This window comes from Tiliqua scincoides, chromosome 9 (genome assembly GCF_035046505.1).
Source record: "Tiliqua scincoides isolate rTilSci1 chromosome 9, rTilSci1.hap2, whole genome shotgun sequence".
In the NCBI taxonomy this organism is placed as follows: domain Eukaryota; kingdom Metazoa; phylum Chordata; class Lepidosauria; order Squamata; family Scincidae; genus Tiliqua; species Tiliqua scincoides.
Genome location: NC_089829.1, coordinates 17,584,476 through 17,600,708, shown reverse-complemented (window position 1 = coordinate 17,600,708; position 16,233 = coordinate 17,584,476). Strand labels below are relative to the sequence as shown.

The 16,233-nt window shown below is 45.2% G+C and overlaps 1 protein-coding gene across 8 annotated transcripts in view; it reads left to right on the top strand.

Annotated features, from left to right (window-relative positions):
- CNOT1 (CCR4-NOT transcription complex subunit 1) overlaps nucleotides 1–16,233 on the top strand; it is a 77,011-nt gene that overhangs the window by 22,773 nt on the left and 38,005 nt on the right. For all 8 annotated transcript variants that reach the window (XM_066637773.1, XM_066637768.1, XM_066637771.1 and 5 more), the window contains exons 11-16: nucleotides 8,569–8,739; nucleotides 10,123–10,250; nucleotides 10,845–11,085; nucleotides 12,151–12,270; nucleotides 13,897–14,019; nucleotides 14,237–14,388. In XM_066637773.1, coding sequence (XP_066493870.1) covers nucleotides 8,569–8,739; nucleotides 10,123–10,250; nucleotides 10,845–11,085; nucleotides 12,151–12,270; nucleotides 13,897–14,019; nucleotides 14,237–14,388 — 935 coding nt within the window. The remainder of the gene's footprint in view (nucleotides 1–8,568; nucleotides 8,740–10,122; nucleotides 10,251–10,844; nucleotides 11,086–12,150; nucleotides 12,271–13,896; nucleotides 14,020–14,236; nucleotides 14,389–16,233) is intronic.

The window sequence follows — 16,233 nt, the reverse complement described above, 5'->3', positions numbered from 1 at the left end:
TTCTCAATACCCTTCCTAATGATCCCAAGCATAGAATTGGCCTTCTTCACTGCCGCCGCACATTGGGTCAACACTTTCATCGACCTGTCCACCACCACCACAAGATATCTCTCCTGATCTGTCACAGACAGCTCAGAACCCATCAGCCTATATCTAAAGTTTTGATTTTTTGCCCCAATGTGCATGACTTTACACTTACTGACATTGAAGCGCATCTGCCATTTTGCTGCCCATTCTGTCAGTCTGGAGAGATCCTTCTGGAGCTCCTCACAATCACTTCTGGTCTTCACCACTCGGAAAAGTTTGGTGTCGTCTGCAAACTTAGCCACTTCACTGCTCAACCCTGTCTCCAGGTCATTTATGAAGAGGTTGAAAAGCACCGGTCCCAGGACAGATCCTTGGGGCACACCGCTTTTCACCTCTCTCCATTGTGAAAATTGCCCATTGACACAACAACAACAACAACAGTATTTATATACCGCTTTTCAACAAAAAGTTCACAAAGCGGTTTACAGAGAAAATCAAATATCTAATGGCTCCCTGTCCCCAAAGGGCTCACAATCTAAAAAGATGCAACACCAGCAGACAGCCACTAGAAAAGACACTGCTGAGGTGAGGTGGGCCAGTTACTCTCCCCCTGCTAAATAAAAGAGGAGACACCCACTTGTCTAGTGGGTGTCTAGTGTCACCCACTAGACACCCACTCTCTGCTTCCTGGCCTCCAACCAGTTCTCAATCCATGAGAGGACCTGTCCTCTAATTCCCTGACTGTGGAGTTTTTTCAGTAGCCTTTGGTGAGGGACCGTGTCAAACGCCTTCTGAAAGTCCAGATATATAATGTCCACGGGTTCTCCCAAATCCACATGCCTATTGACCTTTTCAAAGAATTCTATAAGGTTCGTGAGGCAAGACTTACCCTTACAGAAGCTGTGCTGACTCTTCCTTAGCAAGGCCTGTTCATCTATGTGTTTTGAGATCCTATCTTTGATGAGGCAGTCCACCATCTTCCAGGGACAGACTGCACTTGCTCCCAGTGTGGAAGGGATTGTCACTCCCGAATCGGCCTTTTCAGCCACACTAGACGCTGTTCCAGAACCACCTTTCAGAGCGCGATACCATAGTCTTTCGAGACTGAAGGTTGCCAACTAGGACCACCATCTTACCCGGTATGGATGTTAGGCTGACCGGCCTATAGTTTCCCGGGCCCCCCCTCTTTCCCTCTTTAAAAATAGGCGTGACATTTGCTATCCTCCAATCTTCTGGCACCGTGGCTGTTTTGAGGGACAAGTTGCATACCTTAGTCAAGAGATCTGCAACTTCATTCTTCAATTCCTTAATAACCCTTGGGTGGATGCCATCAGGGCCCGGTGACTTATTGATCTTTAATTTATCAATGAGGTCTGAAACATCTTCTCTTTTAACCTCTATCTGACTTAACTCCTCAGTCAGGAGGGGCCGTTCGGGCAGCGGTATCTGCCCGAGGTCTTCTGCCGTGAAGACAGATGCAAAGAACTCATTGAATTTCTCTGCCATCTCTAAGTCTCCTTTTATCTCCCCTTTCCCTCCCTCACCATCCAGAGGGCCAACCGTTTCTCTGGCGGGTTTCCTGCTTCTAACATATTTGAAGAAGCTTTTATTATTCCCCTTAATGTTGCTGGCCATGCGTTCCTCATAGTCTCTCTTGGCCTCCCATATCACCTTCTTACATTTGTTTTGACACAGTTTATGTTCCTTTTTATTCTCCTCATTAGGGCAAGACTTCCATTTACAGAAGGAAGCTTCCTTGCCCTTCACAGCCTCTCTAACTTGGCTGGTTAGCCATGTGGCCACCCTCCTGGATTTAGTGGAACCCTTCTTTCTTTGCGGTATACACCTCTGCTGGGCCTCTATTACTGTTGTTTTAAGCAGCCTCCATGCACTCTGGAGAGATTGGACTCTTTTTACCCTCCCTTTCAACCTCCTTCTAACCAGCCTCCTCATTTGGGGGAAGTCCGCCCGTCGGAAGTCAAGGGTTTTTGTTAGAGATTTGCCTGGTATTCTTCCCCCAACGTGCATGTCAAAACGGATGGCAGCATGATCACTGTTCCCCAATGGCTCAGTAACGTTTACATCTCTAACCAGGTCCTGCATACCGCACAATATTAAATCCAGAGTCACCTGTCCTCTGGTGGGCTCTGTGGGCTCCAAGCCAAACAACCAATCTTAGCATGGTCTCTGTGCTCACAAATCTCCTCAAAGATGGCAGATGCTATGGAAATGCCAACAGCGTACAGCACTGGCAATGCCCTACAGATCATATCTGATGCCAGTCTAAAAGTTGTTGTGGCAATTCTGGGGGGGGGGGGTTGACCAGCTCCCACACTGGCGTTGACTTTACATAAGAACAGCCCCAGTGGATCAGGCCATAAGCCCATCTAGTCCAGCTTCCTGTATCTCACAGCGGCCCCACCAAATGTCCCAGGGAGCACACCTGATAACAAGAGACCTGCATCCTGGTGCCCTCCCTTGCATTGGTCTTCTGACATAGCCTATTTCTAAAATTAGGAGGTTGCACATACACATTATGGCTTGTAACCCATAATGGATTTTAGCTCCAGAAACTTGTCCAATTCCCTTTTAAAGGCATCCAGGCCAGATGCCGTCACCAGATCCTGCAGCAAGGAGTTCCACAGACCGACCACACGCTGAGTAAAGAAATAATTTCTTTTGTCTGTCCTAACCCTCCCAACATTCAATTTTAGTGGCTGTCCCCTGGTTCTGCTGTTATGTGAGAGTGTAAAGAGCATCTCTCTATCCACTTTATCCTTCCCATGCATAATTTTGTATGTCTGAATCATGTCCCCCCTCAGGCGTTTCTTTTCTAGGCTGAAGAGGCCCAAACGCCATAGCCTTTCCTCATAAGGAAGGTGCCCCAGCCCCGTAATCATCTTAGTCGCTCTCTTTTGCACCTTTTCCATTTCCACTATGTCCTTTTTGAGATGTGGTAACCAGAACTGGAAACAATACTCCAGGTGTGGCCTTACCATCGTTTACCGTATTTTTCGCTCCATAAGACGCACCTGACCCTAAGACGCACCTAGTTTTTAGAGGAGGAAAACAAGGAAAAAATATTCTGAACCAAATAGTGTAATAAAATAATAAACTATAACAGAATAACATTTGAACCATGTAAAGTGAACAGCAGTCAACAGTGGCATTAAGAACCATTATCATGGTCATTAACAAATGGAGAGACTTAAAGGTTTGAGCACTCTAGTTTTCTGGAAACACCAAGAACTCATCATTGCTAGAGTCAGAATTTATGAAGCTCACAAAAGCAGGTGCACACAAATAGGGGATCACATTATCTTTCTGCTACAATGATGTTCTGCCAAATTCCAATCCACTGGGCCTCGTGCCCGCTTAAGGCTGATCAGTGCAGCAAGCAAAAGTGAGTCCAGTTCCAGTCCACAGATGCCAAGTAAATCAGTCCCATCATTCAGAGTTACCAAATCAGAGTCCAGAGCCAATAAGCCAAATTACAGTCCAAGGTCAGGTTCCAGATAGGTCAGTTAAATCCATCAGGGTATCCAAGTCCAGTCACAATCCACAGTCAGATTCCAAATTCAATAAACCCAGTCAGTCTCCTCCCCTACCTCCAACCTGCACTCCTTCAAAACCCACAAACCCTTTCTGCCTCTGGTACTCCTTATATCCCTGAGGGCCCTATTGCCTTCCAGTGGCTGCAGCTGTGCAGCACACTCTGCTGGATGCCCAGGCCTTACCCTTAAAGGGGCCACTGCTGACACCACATCTACCTCCTCACCAGATCTTCCTGGATTCCAATGCAAGGGGGGGGGGAGAGCAGATCTCTATACAGACCAGTGCAAAAACGGGGGAAAGGTGTGGGGGAGGTAAGATCTCTGTATAGGCATCACAGCAAGACCATTGCAAAACCCCTTGCACACAGAACCAACAGATGGAAGTGGGGGGGGGGGCGCAGATCTCCATACATACCAGTGCAAAAGCAGGGGGAAAGTGTGGGGCAGGTAAGATCTCTGTATAGGCATCACAGCAAGACCATTGCAAAACCCCTTGCACACAGAACCAACAGATGGAAGTGGGGGGGGGGGCGCAGATCTCCATACATACCAGTGCAAAAGCAGGGGGAAAGTGTGGGGCAGGTAAGATCTCTGTATAGGCATCACAGCAAGACCATTGCAAAACCCCTTGCACACAGAGCCAACAGATGGAAGTGGGGGGGGGGGCGCAGATCTCCATACATACCAGTGCAAAAGCAGGGGGAAAGTGTGGGGCAGGTAAGATCTCTGTATAGGCATCACAGCAAGACCATTGCAAAACCCCTTGCACACAGAACCAACAGATGGAAGTGGGGGGGGGGCGCAGATCTCCATACATACCAGTGCAAAAGTAGGGGGAAAGTGTGGGGCAGGTAAGATCTCTGTATAGGCATCACAGCAAGACCATTGCAAAACCCCTTGCACACAGAGCCAACAGATGGAAGTGGGGGGGGGCGCAGATCTCCATACATACCAGTGCAAAAGCAGGGGGAAAGTGTGGGGCAGGTAAGATCTCTGTATAGGCATCACAGCAAGACCATTGCAAAACCCCTTGCACACAGAACCAACAGATGGAAGTGGGGGGGGGTGCAGATCTCCATACATACCAGTGCAAAAGCAGGGGAAAGGTAAGTCAGCCCCAGTAGAGCCAATGGGGCTCACTCCCAGGGATGAGTGAACGGGAGAAAAGCCTGCCAGCGCCTCCTCTCCCAGGGAGGAGCCCGTCTCAGTCCCTGGGCTCCCTGGACTCACTCCCTAGGCTCGCTCCCTGGGCTCACAAGCCTGCCAGGAGCTCACTCCTAGGGATGCGTGGACAGGAGAGAAGCCCGCGATTGACTCATTTCGCCTGGAGATGGACTGGTAGCTCGAGGATCGACATAATGAGCACCCCTGCTCTAGGGGCTTGCTCAGCAAGACTGCCATCCCACCCCCGCTTTCCTGGGAGTGAGCCCCAGCGAGTCTGAGACTTCTGAGTAGACACCTGGGCTTTCTCAGCGAGCCTGCCATCCCACCCCCGCTTTCCTGGGAAGCCGAGCAGAGCGGGCAGGGGACGGGGCCAGGGGCAGAGTGTTTTTTTTTGGTTTGTTTTTTTTGCAGTATTTGCTCCATAAGACGCACACACTTTTCCCCCCACTTTTTTTGGGGGGGGAAAGTGCGTCTTATAGAGCGAAAAATACGGTATGTTCCTTTTTATTCTCTTCATTAGGGCAAGACTTCCATTTACGGAAGGAAGCTTCCTTGCCCTTTATGGCCTCTCTAACTTGGCTGGTTAGCCATGTGGGCACCCTCCTGGACTTAGTGGGGGCCCTTCTTCCTTTGCGGTATACACTTCCGCTGGGTCTCTATTACTGTTATTTTAAGCAGCCTCCATGCACTCTGGAGAGACTGGACTCTTTTTATCTTCCCTTTCAGCCTCCTAACCAGCCTCCTCATTTGAGGGAAGTCTGCTTGTTGGAAGTCAAGGGTTTTTGTGAGAGATTTGCCCAGTATTCTTCCCCTGATGCGCATGTCGAAACGGATCGCAGCATGATTACTGTTCTCCAACGGCTCAGTAACATTGACATCTCTAACCAGGTCCTGAGTACCGCACAATATTAAATCCAGTGACACCTGTCCTCTGGTTTGCTCCATGACTAGCTGCTCTAAGGCACAGTCATTCAACATGTCAAGGAATCCGATCTCCTTTTTGTGACCAGAACACAAATTGACCCAGTCTATATGAGGATAATTGAAGTCCCCCATGATTACAACCCTGTCCCTCTTTGTCACCTCCCTGATCTGTTTCCTCATTTCAAGGTCCCAGTTACTGGTCTGGAGGATGATAGTACGCCCCCAGTATTACATCGCTCCTGAGGCCTGGTAATTTAACCCACAGAGATTCTATGGTGGCGTTGGACCCGCCTTCAGTCTCTACTTTGCTGAATTCTATCCCTTCCTTAACATAAATGGCCACCCCACCTCCAACACGCCCCTTCCTTAATGTTAATGCACCTCCCTCTGTCCCCTCACTTAATGTTAATCCATTAACAGTGCAATCCTATGCTTGTTTACTCAGAAGCAAGTCCCATTGAACACTGTGGGACATACACTCAAGTAAGTGTGCTGCCTTAGTTAATGGATCTTAAGCTAGTGCGCCTCCAGTCTTTGTACCACTCAGGCTAATTCTTTCTGCCTTTTCAAAATTGTCTTAAAGTAAGCTAATTACTTTTGGCTTATTAATTTTCAGTTACAGGGAGGAGAATCATCCTCTCCTTGCCCACATAAAAAGTTCTTTCATAATTCATTTGTTGAAAAGTGTTGGTTCATTGAGAAAATGTACAGAATATTTGATTTCTTATACTCATTTAAGAGGAATGCTGAGAAATTTACATAATTCAGTTAATATGAGGCGAGTGTAAGAGATGTCCCCAAGTGTACATTATGTATGAATTTTAAATTTTATGATACTGTCTGAATCCATGGAGACCAAAGTGTATTATTCAGGTATTACACGGAATTGTTGATGTGCTCGTAAGGCAGACAGTTATCATACATGTTGGTCCTGTCCAAAGTTCAAAATACTCTAAAATTCAGTGTGGAAGATAGCTGAGAATCTGAGAGGTTATAAATTAGCAGTGGATCCATTGGTTGCTATGTTTGGTTATGTTAGATGATGTGGAAATGATTATTCATTAATAGCAGCAAGGATGGCAATCTATTTGTAAGAAAAGGCGTTCTTCAGCTGAGGAATGGCTGGATAGAATATGGGATATAACGTAAATTTTGGCTGTTAGGTTTAGGGAATGTAGGCAATTCAAATAGCTTTATGGAAACCTGGAGCTCTTTCTCTTATTTTCTGAGGCGAGATTTATATATGATATATTAACTGATCTTCTTGTGATCCTATATTCAAGCTCTTAATTAAGAGAGTTATTCTTAACTGAGTTACGATCTTCTTAAGGCGGGAGAGCTCATGCCAGTTTCAAGTGGTCCAACCTATTATGAGGTTGTTTATTATATTGAAAATGTTTATAGTCTTAAGAGAAAAAAATGTAGGTCCGTATCTGCACTTGTAAGTTGTTTAAGTTTAGCCTCTAACCCAGGGGTGTCCAAAGTTTTTGGCAGGAGGGCAAAGTTTTGGCAAAGTTTTTGGCATAATCTCTCTGACACTTCGTCAGGGGCTAGGGAGAGAAAGAATTAATTTACATTTTAAATTTGAATAAATTTACATAGGTTTACATAAATGAATATATTAAAGATGAACTTATATGAATGAATGAAGGTCTTGCAATAGCTCAAGGCCTATAAAAGGCCTTGCACAAAGCAAGGCCGGCCTTTCCTTTGCTGCCGCTACTGCACCAGAGACATGAAACAGCAAGTAGTGGAGGAAGACCACATCCCACAGCTCACACAAAGAGGTCAAACAGTCGCCTTCATGCTGAGAGTAGTTGTGTCAGGCCAGTGTGGGCTGCAACAAATCTCTGGAGGGCCAGAGGCTCATTGGAGACTGGGGGCTCCCTGAGGGCCGCATTGAGAGGCCTCGAGGACCGCATGTGGCCCCAGGGCCGGGGTTTGGACACCCCTGCTCTAACCCAGTGATTTTCAATCTTTTTCATTTTATGGCACACTGACAAAGTGCTAACCAGGCACACCATTGGTTTTTTGGCAATTGAAAAGGCACACCACATTGCTGGCTGGGGTCTCACATCCCTCATTGGCCCTACTAACAAATTATTATTATTATTATTATTATTATTATTATTATTATTATTATTATTAACAGTATTTATATACCTTGACTCTCCCCCAAACTCCTGTGGCACATCTGCAGACCATTCACAACACACTAGTGTGCTGTGGCATGGTGGTTGAAAATCACTACTCTAACCTGTATAACATTAAGGAAATGATTTTGTCAGGGGCAATTGCTTTCATCTGTTTTGTCTAGCAAAGTGTTTTGCTTTTGTGTTTTGATTTCAGCTTGACGTAAGTGAATGTTTTATCAATTATTATACTGTATGTTTGACAATGTTCTTGAAGTCGTTTACACAGCAGAAAAAAGGGAGAATGCAAAGCTGTGACTGGGAAAGATGCTCTTTTGAGATGGGTGGGGACAGGTGCTTTCCCCCAGTAATTTTTGGGGAAGACACCACCTTTAAAAGTGTCTCTTTGCTCAGTTAACTGATGTAATTAACTGGGTGATTTACAAAGTCTTACAAAGTGCTTTTAATCTTTATTGTGAAGGGAAGGTGTACTAGGTTAACCTGCAGAAATGACTAACTATAGTAGGTCCGAGTGATGACTAACTATAGTAGGTCCGAGTGAAGAAACATTTGGCTTGTTCGGCTATGATAATTTCTTCACCTAATGGACTAGAAAGAAGCAAATGAAGCCAGTTTCAGCATTGTGGTTATCTACCATTTCATACTCAGCTCTACAAATATTGCCTTGCATATGTGTTTTGTTGGCCCTTGGGAAAAGCACTTGGGAACAAGTACTGTACATAAGCATTTGATTTTGTTCATTGCAGAACCCAAGTTTGAACTTCAAGGAGGTAACTTATGAATTGGACCACCCTGGATTTCAAATTCGTGATAGCAAGGGCTTGCAGATTGTGGTGTATGGTATCCAGAGAGGGCTAGGATTGGAAGTCTTCCCAGTTGACCTCATATACAGACCCTGGAAACATGCAGAAGGCCAGGTAATCATGCAGCTGCTAAGATGATCTCTTGTTCACTTCTGGTTTTACCTTAGGTGCTTAATGCTTCTGATACAAAGCAACAGACGACTATCTTTTAGTTCTTGAATCCTACTATTGTCTGGAATAATTGGAGCTGGCAAACTGATTGCTTAGGTTACTGTGTTAAGCTCTATATTGGGGGCTTGTTAAAACGATGTGAACACACACTCCCTGTGTTCAGAGAATCCAAGTTATGGACAGCTGCTTCGGTGCTTTTACACAGGTGCAATGGATATTTTGCTAGTGCTTCCATGCAGGCACAATAGTGCTGCACTGGCAAGAACTAACTGTTCCTACCTATGCTGGTTTCAACATATACAGACTTCTAGAATGTGACCTCTCTAAGTAGGGGACTCTGAAAATCTGAAATTTTGTGAAAACTAAGTTGAAGTTGATTGATTGCAGAGCAGTTACTGTGATTGAAGTGGTAATTGTGTACAATAGCTGAAATAATTCATTTCCAATCTGCTTGCTCACTTTAGGCTTTAGCTTGAGCACAGCTTGTGCATGGTGTCTTGTTTGCACTAGAAACTGGAGTGGTGCAGTTACCTGTGTATGTGAGATTTTTCTTCCCTAGACTCCTCTATGAATATCAGCTTGGCTTACTAGCCAAGCCTCTCTCTGCCCTTGACACTTGTTCCATCCCTACAGGATACAGATACAGGCATACACCCCCCCACCCTCTGGAGGCAAGGAGAGCTCCGCTCCCCTCATCTCCGGAGGGTCATCTGAGCCTAGCAGAGGCCAAGGACGTCTGACTGAGGCAAAAACACATGTTTTTTCCCCCTAAAAAACTGGAAGTTACATGTTTTTGCCTCCAAGGCTCAGTATGAGCCTGGCAGAGGCCACGGACACCCATGGCTAGAGTGCATGCAGGGTGTGTGTGTGTGTGTATAAGAGAATCTGTGAGTACAGAAGGCCCCCTATACTAAGAGAAGTGCTGGAAAGAGATGGTACTGGGGAGAGGTGGGATCTTGCCTCATTTACAGGAAGTTTTAGGGGATGACATGCCTGCTCCTTTCTTGCTTCCTCTTCCTCAGGTGAACCCAAGAGGGTGAACAGTGGGAGAAATGTATGTTGTGAGTCATTACTGCCAAGGAACTCTCTCCTCATACAAGTTGTTGATTGGGATTGTTGATGCCTGCCTCTGACAGTGTGGCAAGACCTGTGGAGAGACACCCATCACTGTGGGAGAGTGAATCTAAAAGCTTTTAAAAGCTGTCTGGAAAAGAAACAATCCTGTAGGAGTGGGAGGGAAGTGGTTGCTTAGAGTGAAGTGGGCAAGGGCAGCGTAACATGGCTAAAGACCTGGAATGACGCTTGCAATGATTCCTTTTTTTACAGCTCTCATTCATCCAGCATTCCCTCATTAACCCCGAGATCTTCTGTTTTGCTGACTACCCCTGTCATACTGTTGCCACAGATATCTTGAAAGCACCACCTGAGGATGACAATCGAGAAATTGCCACTTGGTAAGTTTCATTATTTTTCTTGAGAATACAGCTGCTTCTTCAGCATTCTGAAATGATCAGTCAAATGTTCATTGGTGAAGCATGTGGTTGCCTTTCTGTTTGCCTTCCCTAAGAGGACTGGGTTGCCAGGTGTTCCTCACATGCAAGGATGTGTGTTCAATAGGGTTTGAACAGAGCTACTCTAGACACTATAAGCATTTGCTCATCTATAAATAGTTGGCACGTATACATAGAGGAACATTAAAAATGACGTTAGCCATGTGTATGAAGGCAGTACTGCACTGAGACTTCTAATTGGGGTTACTGCTGTGGCCTGGATTAGCAGGACGGATCTTTTGACCAGATGTTGGACTAGGTAACCTTTTAACCCTATATAGCTCTGCTGTTAATGCTTATACCACCAAAATGTATTCTTTAAAATATTCCGTTTGTTTCTCAGTAACAGCAACAACTGAGGTGGCTCATGTGGCCAACAAGCTGCAGCTTTTAATTCCCAGATCTCTTGTATACAAATGTCCTCCTTTGATACCCACTTTAGCTCAAGCTGGAATTCTGTAACCAGCTGATATTGTTGGTTTTCTGCCTTTTTGCTAGGAAGAGCCTGGACTTGATTGAGTCCCTGTTGCGTTTGGCAGAGGTGGGACAGTATGAACAAGTTAAGCAGCTCTTCAGCTTCCCCATCAAGCACTGTCCAGATATGTTAGTATTGGCCTTACTGCAGATCAACACTTCCTGGCATACTTTACGGCATGAACTCATCTCCACTCTTATGCCTATTTTCCTTGGCAACCACCCAAACTCTGCCATCATCTTGCATTATGCGTGGCACGGCCAGGTAAGAGCTTTGGAAGGACTTTTCTTGCCGTCGAGCACAGCGTAATGGTTCTGTTAATGCCCAACGCTGTCCCTGTATCTGCCAAGGAGCAGTGAAGATATTCCTAAATCTAATGCTAGAGGTCTGTAGCAAATTGGATTGGGGTGACTAAATTGAGGCAAAGACTGGCAGTATTAGTATTAAGAATATTTTTATATCACTTTTCAACAAAAAAGTTCACAGTGGGGTTACCGAGAAAATCAAATAATGAATTCCTTCCTGTCTCAAAAGTATGAGACATACTCATCTATACTTTTGGGAGTTGTAGTGGTTAAGGCGTTAGACCTGAAAGATCTAGATTCAAATCCCTGCTCAGTCGTGAAGCTTCCTGGGTGACCTTGGGCCAGTTTCTCTCTCTGTCTCACCTACTTAACAGGGTTGTTATGAGGACAAAAGGAGGGGAAGAACTATGACTGAACCTGGATCTTCCAGCTCTAAGTTCAACACCAGACCCACAATACCATCCTAGCTCATGGGTGTGGCAAGATGTATAATATCCATTTCCTGTATTTTCTATGTGAGTTTTCTCTCAACTGAGGGAGAGAGAAGTTGAACTTACTGTGAATCTGGCTTTGTACTGTCTTCCTCCTTCATGGATTTCTGATGTTTTATATATGCATACACACTGCCTCCAAAGTAAGGAGCTTGGTTCAGAGCTGTGAGGTAAGCAGCATCTTGCTTGTTCTCCTCAACTCAGCTCCTTTGGTAGGTAGAATAGGCTAAACCTTCCTTGATCTGCATCACTGCCAGGGGTCTGGAGAAGCAAACCTGATGACTCATTCCACTCACTACAGCAGCCTGAGCGCTCCAGGTGAAGGGGAGGCTAGGGTGTGGGAGAACAGGGTAATCATCACGGGTGGGGGTTTCGGAAACCCTCTCTCCACCTTATCACCTTCAGTAACATTATTGGCCTTTGAAGAAGTAGCTGCAATACTAGAGAGCAGCAAGGGGCTTGGCATGTGTCACTTTCAGAGCTTGATCATTTTTGTCTTGTCCTGTCCTGAAATTCAGCTGATTTTTCCTTAGGGTCAGTCTCCTTCAATTCGCCAACTCATCATGCATGCTATGGCAGAATGGTACATGAGAGGAGAGCAGTATGATCAAGCAAAACTATCACGTATTCTAGACGTGGCCCAAGACTTGAAGGTGAGTTTGATCTTGCAATCAATTCTCTCCAAGTGTTCTGACTCTGCTATATTAGTGCAGTGTGCCAGGATTAGGAGTTTGGGGGAGAGAAAGGAGAGAAGCAGCGAATCACAAAGTTGATTCATCTTAAAGACAGTTAAGAGGTTACAACTCTCGGCATAGTGCAGCGCTGCGGTGAATAAGTTTTAAGCAATTTAAAATAGCCTGCAAAATTTTCTTATCTTGAGAAATGAGCTGCTTTTTAGTATAGTGCAGGGCTTTTCAAACTGGGGCGTCACAATGCCCCAGCCTGTGGACCCTGGCCTCTGCCCCCTTAAGGGGTGGGGGCAGCCTGGAGGCAGGGAGGAGGCAGCGGCACAATCCTGGGGGCTGCAGGGGTTTGGGTGCACTTATCCAAGCCTCCTGCAGCCTCCCCGGGGTGCAGGGAGCCCGGTGTGACCTTTGGCAGGGCTACCCGCAGCAGTGAAAGTAAAAGCGGAGCGATCATGCTCCACTTCCTCTTTAGCCTTCCACCTGCCCCTGCAGCCTCCCCCGCCCCTGCAAGCACTTACAGTGGCTCAAACTCTCCATGAAAACTGCACAGGGGAAGCTCAGTTGATTTTAAAAGCTTCCAAGTGTCACTGTTGTCATCTATTTGGCTTTCATGTTTATAGATAACACTGTCAAGAGTTTTTGATAATGTTGAATATGATCATTCAAGGCCATTTATTAGGTGCTTTCTGTTGTGTTAAAGCTTCAAAAGAACTGTCAGGTTTAAGTGAAGATAAGGGCTTTTGAGGCCTAGAACAGCTTGTTTATTTCCAGCAAAATGTCTGTCATCAAATGATACAGCTTTGTTGGCCAAGACAAGTTACTTCACAAAGCTGTGTGGCTCCATGAACTTCTTTTGTTTCAGTGGAATTTGTTCAGGAGCCTCTTTGAAGTCCCTCGGAAAAGAATAGAACCAGTGATAAAATAGAACCAGTGATCATGCAGGATAGGTTGCTGTTGGATATTAGTGAGGCATATCACAGTATTAGTTCTGCGCAGTGAAATTTCATGGACAGGGTGTGCTTGCATTTTTCTCACTAGAGCCTGAGCCTGAGTTTGGAGCCTGAGCTAGCCATAAAACTGTGGTTTCAGCCCTATTCCCCCTCTATTCTAGCATAGGCTGCTTCTAGGGCTGATGGGAATTCCCTCCAGCTGTAGAAGCAGCTACTGGTTGGTGGAGGAGCAGAGGGGCCATGTGAAGGTAGTGGTCACAGCCTGCCCATAAGCAGTGGTAATGAGAACTATGAACTAGCCTCAACCTTGCTTGTTCTCAAGTGCCGTGCCTGGCAGAGCCTGTACAGGAAGGGGAAAATGTCTCATCCTGTCACGTTCTTGAGCGCCTTTCCTTTTTGTCCTGCCTGTGACCTTTCCCCTGCCTGATGTTCCTGTAATGTAACTGATGTAACCTGATGTTCAGGTTAGGCAATGGCAATATATCAAATGTGTTCCCATCCTGAAAGTGTTTCCCAGGCCTTTGTTATGGTGTGTGTGAGATCGGTATAGACCTGGTTGGGGGTGTGTGTGTGTGTGGACTTGCTGGGTTAAGAGAAGCTTAACCTGATCCTTTGACTAACAGTTTTCTAACTCTTTCTTTAGGCGTTGTCAATGCTGCTAAATGGTACTCCATTTGCCTTTGTTATTGACCTTGCTGCACTTGCCTCTCGAAGGGAATACCTCAAACTAGACAAATGGCTCACAGATAAAATTCGAGAGCATGGGGTAAAGCAGAACTTTCTCAATTACTTTGCAGCTTTTGGGTGGTAAAAATCATTTTCGGACGCGTTATTTCTGTAAAGTTGTGAACATGGCATTCAGCATGTACTCATGAATGAAAGTGTTGAATTAAATACTTGTCCAATACTTTTTGTTTATTTTAACATGTTTGAAATATTAGTAGATGTGCATAGCTCATTGAATTGAGTTTTTCCTTCCCTAGGAGCCCTTCATCCAAGCCTGTATGACTTTCTTAAAGAGAAGATGCCCCTCTATCTTGGGTGGCCTTGCTCCAGAGAAAGATCAGCCCAAAAGTGCTCAGCTTCCTCCAGAGACATTGGCAACTATGTTGGCTTGCCTTCAAGCTTGTGCTGGGTAAGCAGGTCATGTCTTCTATGATGAAGTCTCTGCTAAAGTACTTAGTACAGGTTGAGACTAATTATTCCTGTGGGTTCCATTCCAAGCACTCAGGTGGATAAAAAAAGCACTATAGCAAATCAATTTAAAAAACAAAGTTTCTTTGCTCCAGTGATTGAAAAACAGCCTTGCTGACCTTTTGACTCTAAGATAAGAGTCATTAAGAAGACAATCCATCAGCATTCACTCAGCCCCTCCCTCCACCAATGCAAAATGATCAGTTTCTTTCACTTGCTGGGGGAAGGGAGGGGTCCGAAGGAGAGAGAAGGATTGATGGATTGTTAGCCTGCTGCCCTCTCTCTCTCTCTCTCTCTCTCTCTCTCTCTCTCTCTCTCTCATATTAAGGAGGCTGTTGTTAAAGGACTGTTCAGTTTTTTAAAATGATTTTAAAGGGTTGCATTTTTCCCCTTCTCCAGGGATCAGCACATTCTTTCTCATTTGCAGGGGCCATTCGAGTCAAATCCGTGTATAAAAAATCCTTGTATAAACAGGCTGGACCTGTAGTTTAAAAAATGAGCCTAGAACCAAGAAATCTACAGCTAATATCCTGACTTAACCACTAGCTCAATCCTAACCATCACTGGTGCAGCCTCAGTGCAGCCCCAAGATAAGGGAATAAATGTTCCCTTACCTTGAGGAGGCGTCCATGACTATCCCACCACCACAGGATACATCACATGCCCCACTGGCAATGGGGAACTTTGGATAGGATTGGACCCTAAGTGGCCTTAGGCAAGGTGCCATTTCTCAGCCACTTTCCTCTCCCCCAAGTCTGTAATATGGGAATTAACGCTGTTCTACCTTGTATGGTGGTGGCAAGGATTACTGTGAATGTGTGAGAAATGCTTTGAGCACTTAAGATTCATACAGTGTTTTCTTAAATATTCTGTACATGAAACTTGTAAGAGTGAGATGTTTGTGCATCAATTGGTTTTGAGTATTGAATTATTGTGATTTCAGTTTCACTAATTACTGTTTTGTCAGCATATTAAATCTACTTGTCAGTCAGGCTGAGTTTCAATATGGCTCCCCCAAAATATTCAGAATCCTGAGATATTCTTGGAAACTATGTTCAGTCAAGCCAAACCTAAATCTTTTTGATTTCACAGCTTCCTTTGCAAAAGATGTAAGAGCTGTTGAAGAGTCCTTATGGCCCTAGAGTTCAGCTTTTGCTATTCTAGTTTGACAAATTGACTCTTAATTGCACCTTTTGTTTCTCCATTAATTGCACTGGCTGAGCAAATACACTTGACTAGGCCTACCTTGGCACTGGAGACCTTTGAAACCCACCTTGCATTTTTAGTCTTCATTAAATGCCCATAAGCTAGAATTGTTTCTTTGGTCACAGTTGGTCCATGCAGCAAAATAGGCCATGCTTCCTGTAAAGTAAGTGAAATTGAATTACCATTGATGCAGGATTCATTTGATGTGTAGTCTCACATATGGGATCTGCCTTGCTCAGAACAGATTTGGAATTTTCTGTAGCCAAGGAGCTGATAGTCACCTGCCTCTCTTCAAAGGGGAGGGTCCTGAACATGACCTAAGAGGCAAGATGAGCTTCTTCCCTCTTAGTTCTTTTCCAACTGCCTTGTTGGCAATGGCTCTTCCAGCTGAGCGGTCCTGATGAAGATAACCACTGTCTCTCCCATATATCAAGTGCCCAAACCTAAGGCAGTGGCAGCTAGCAAGTTTGTCTATTCCCGAAGGATAAGGTGGTGCCAAGATCTTGCACAGCATCAGATTGGGGTTTTCAGTTTTTTGTAGGTCTTAGGAATTGGTTCTGTCAAAGTTATGTCATCCCAG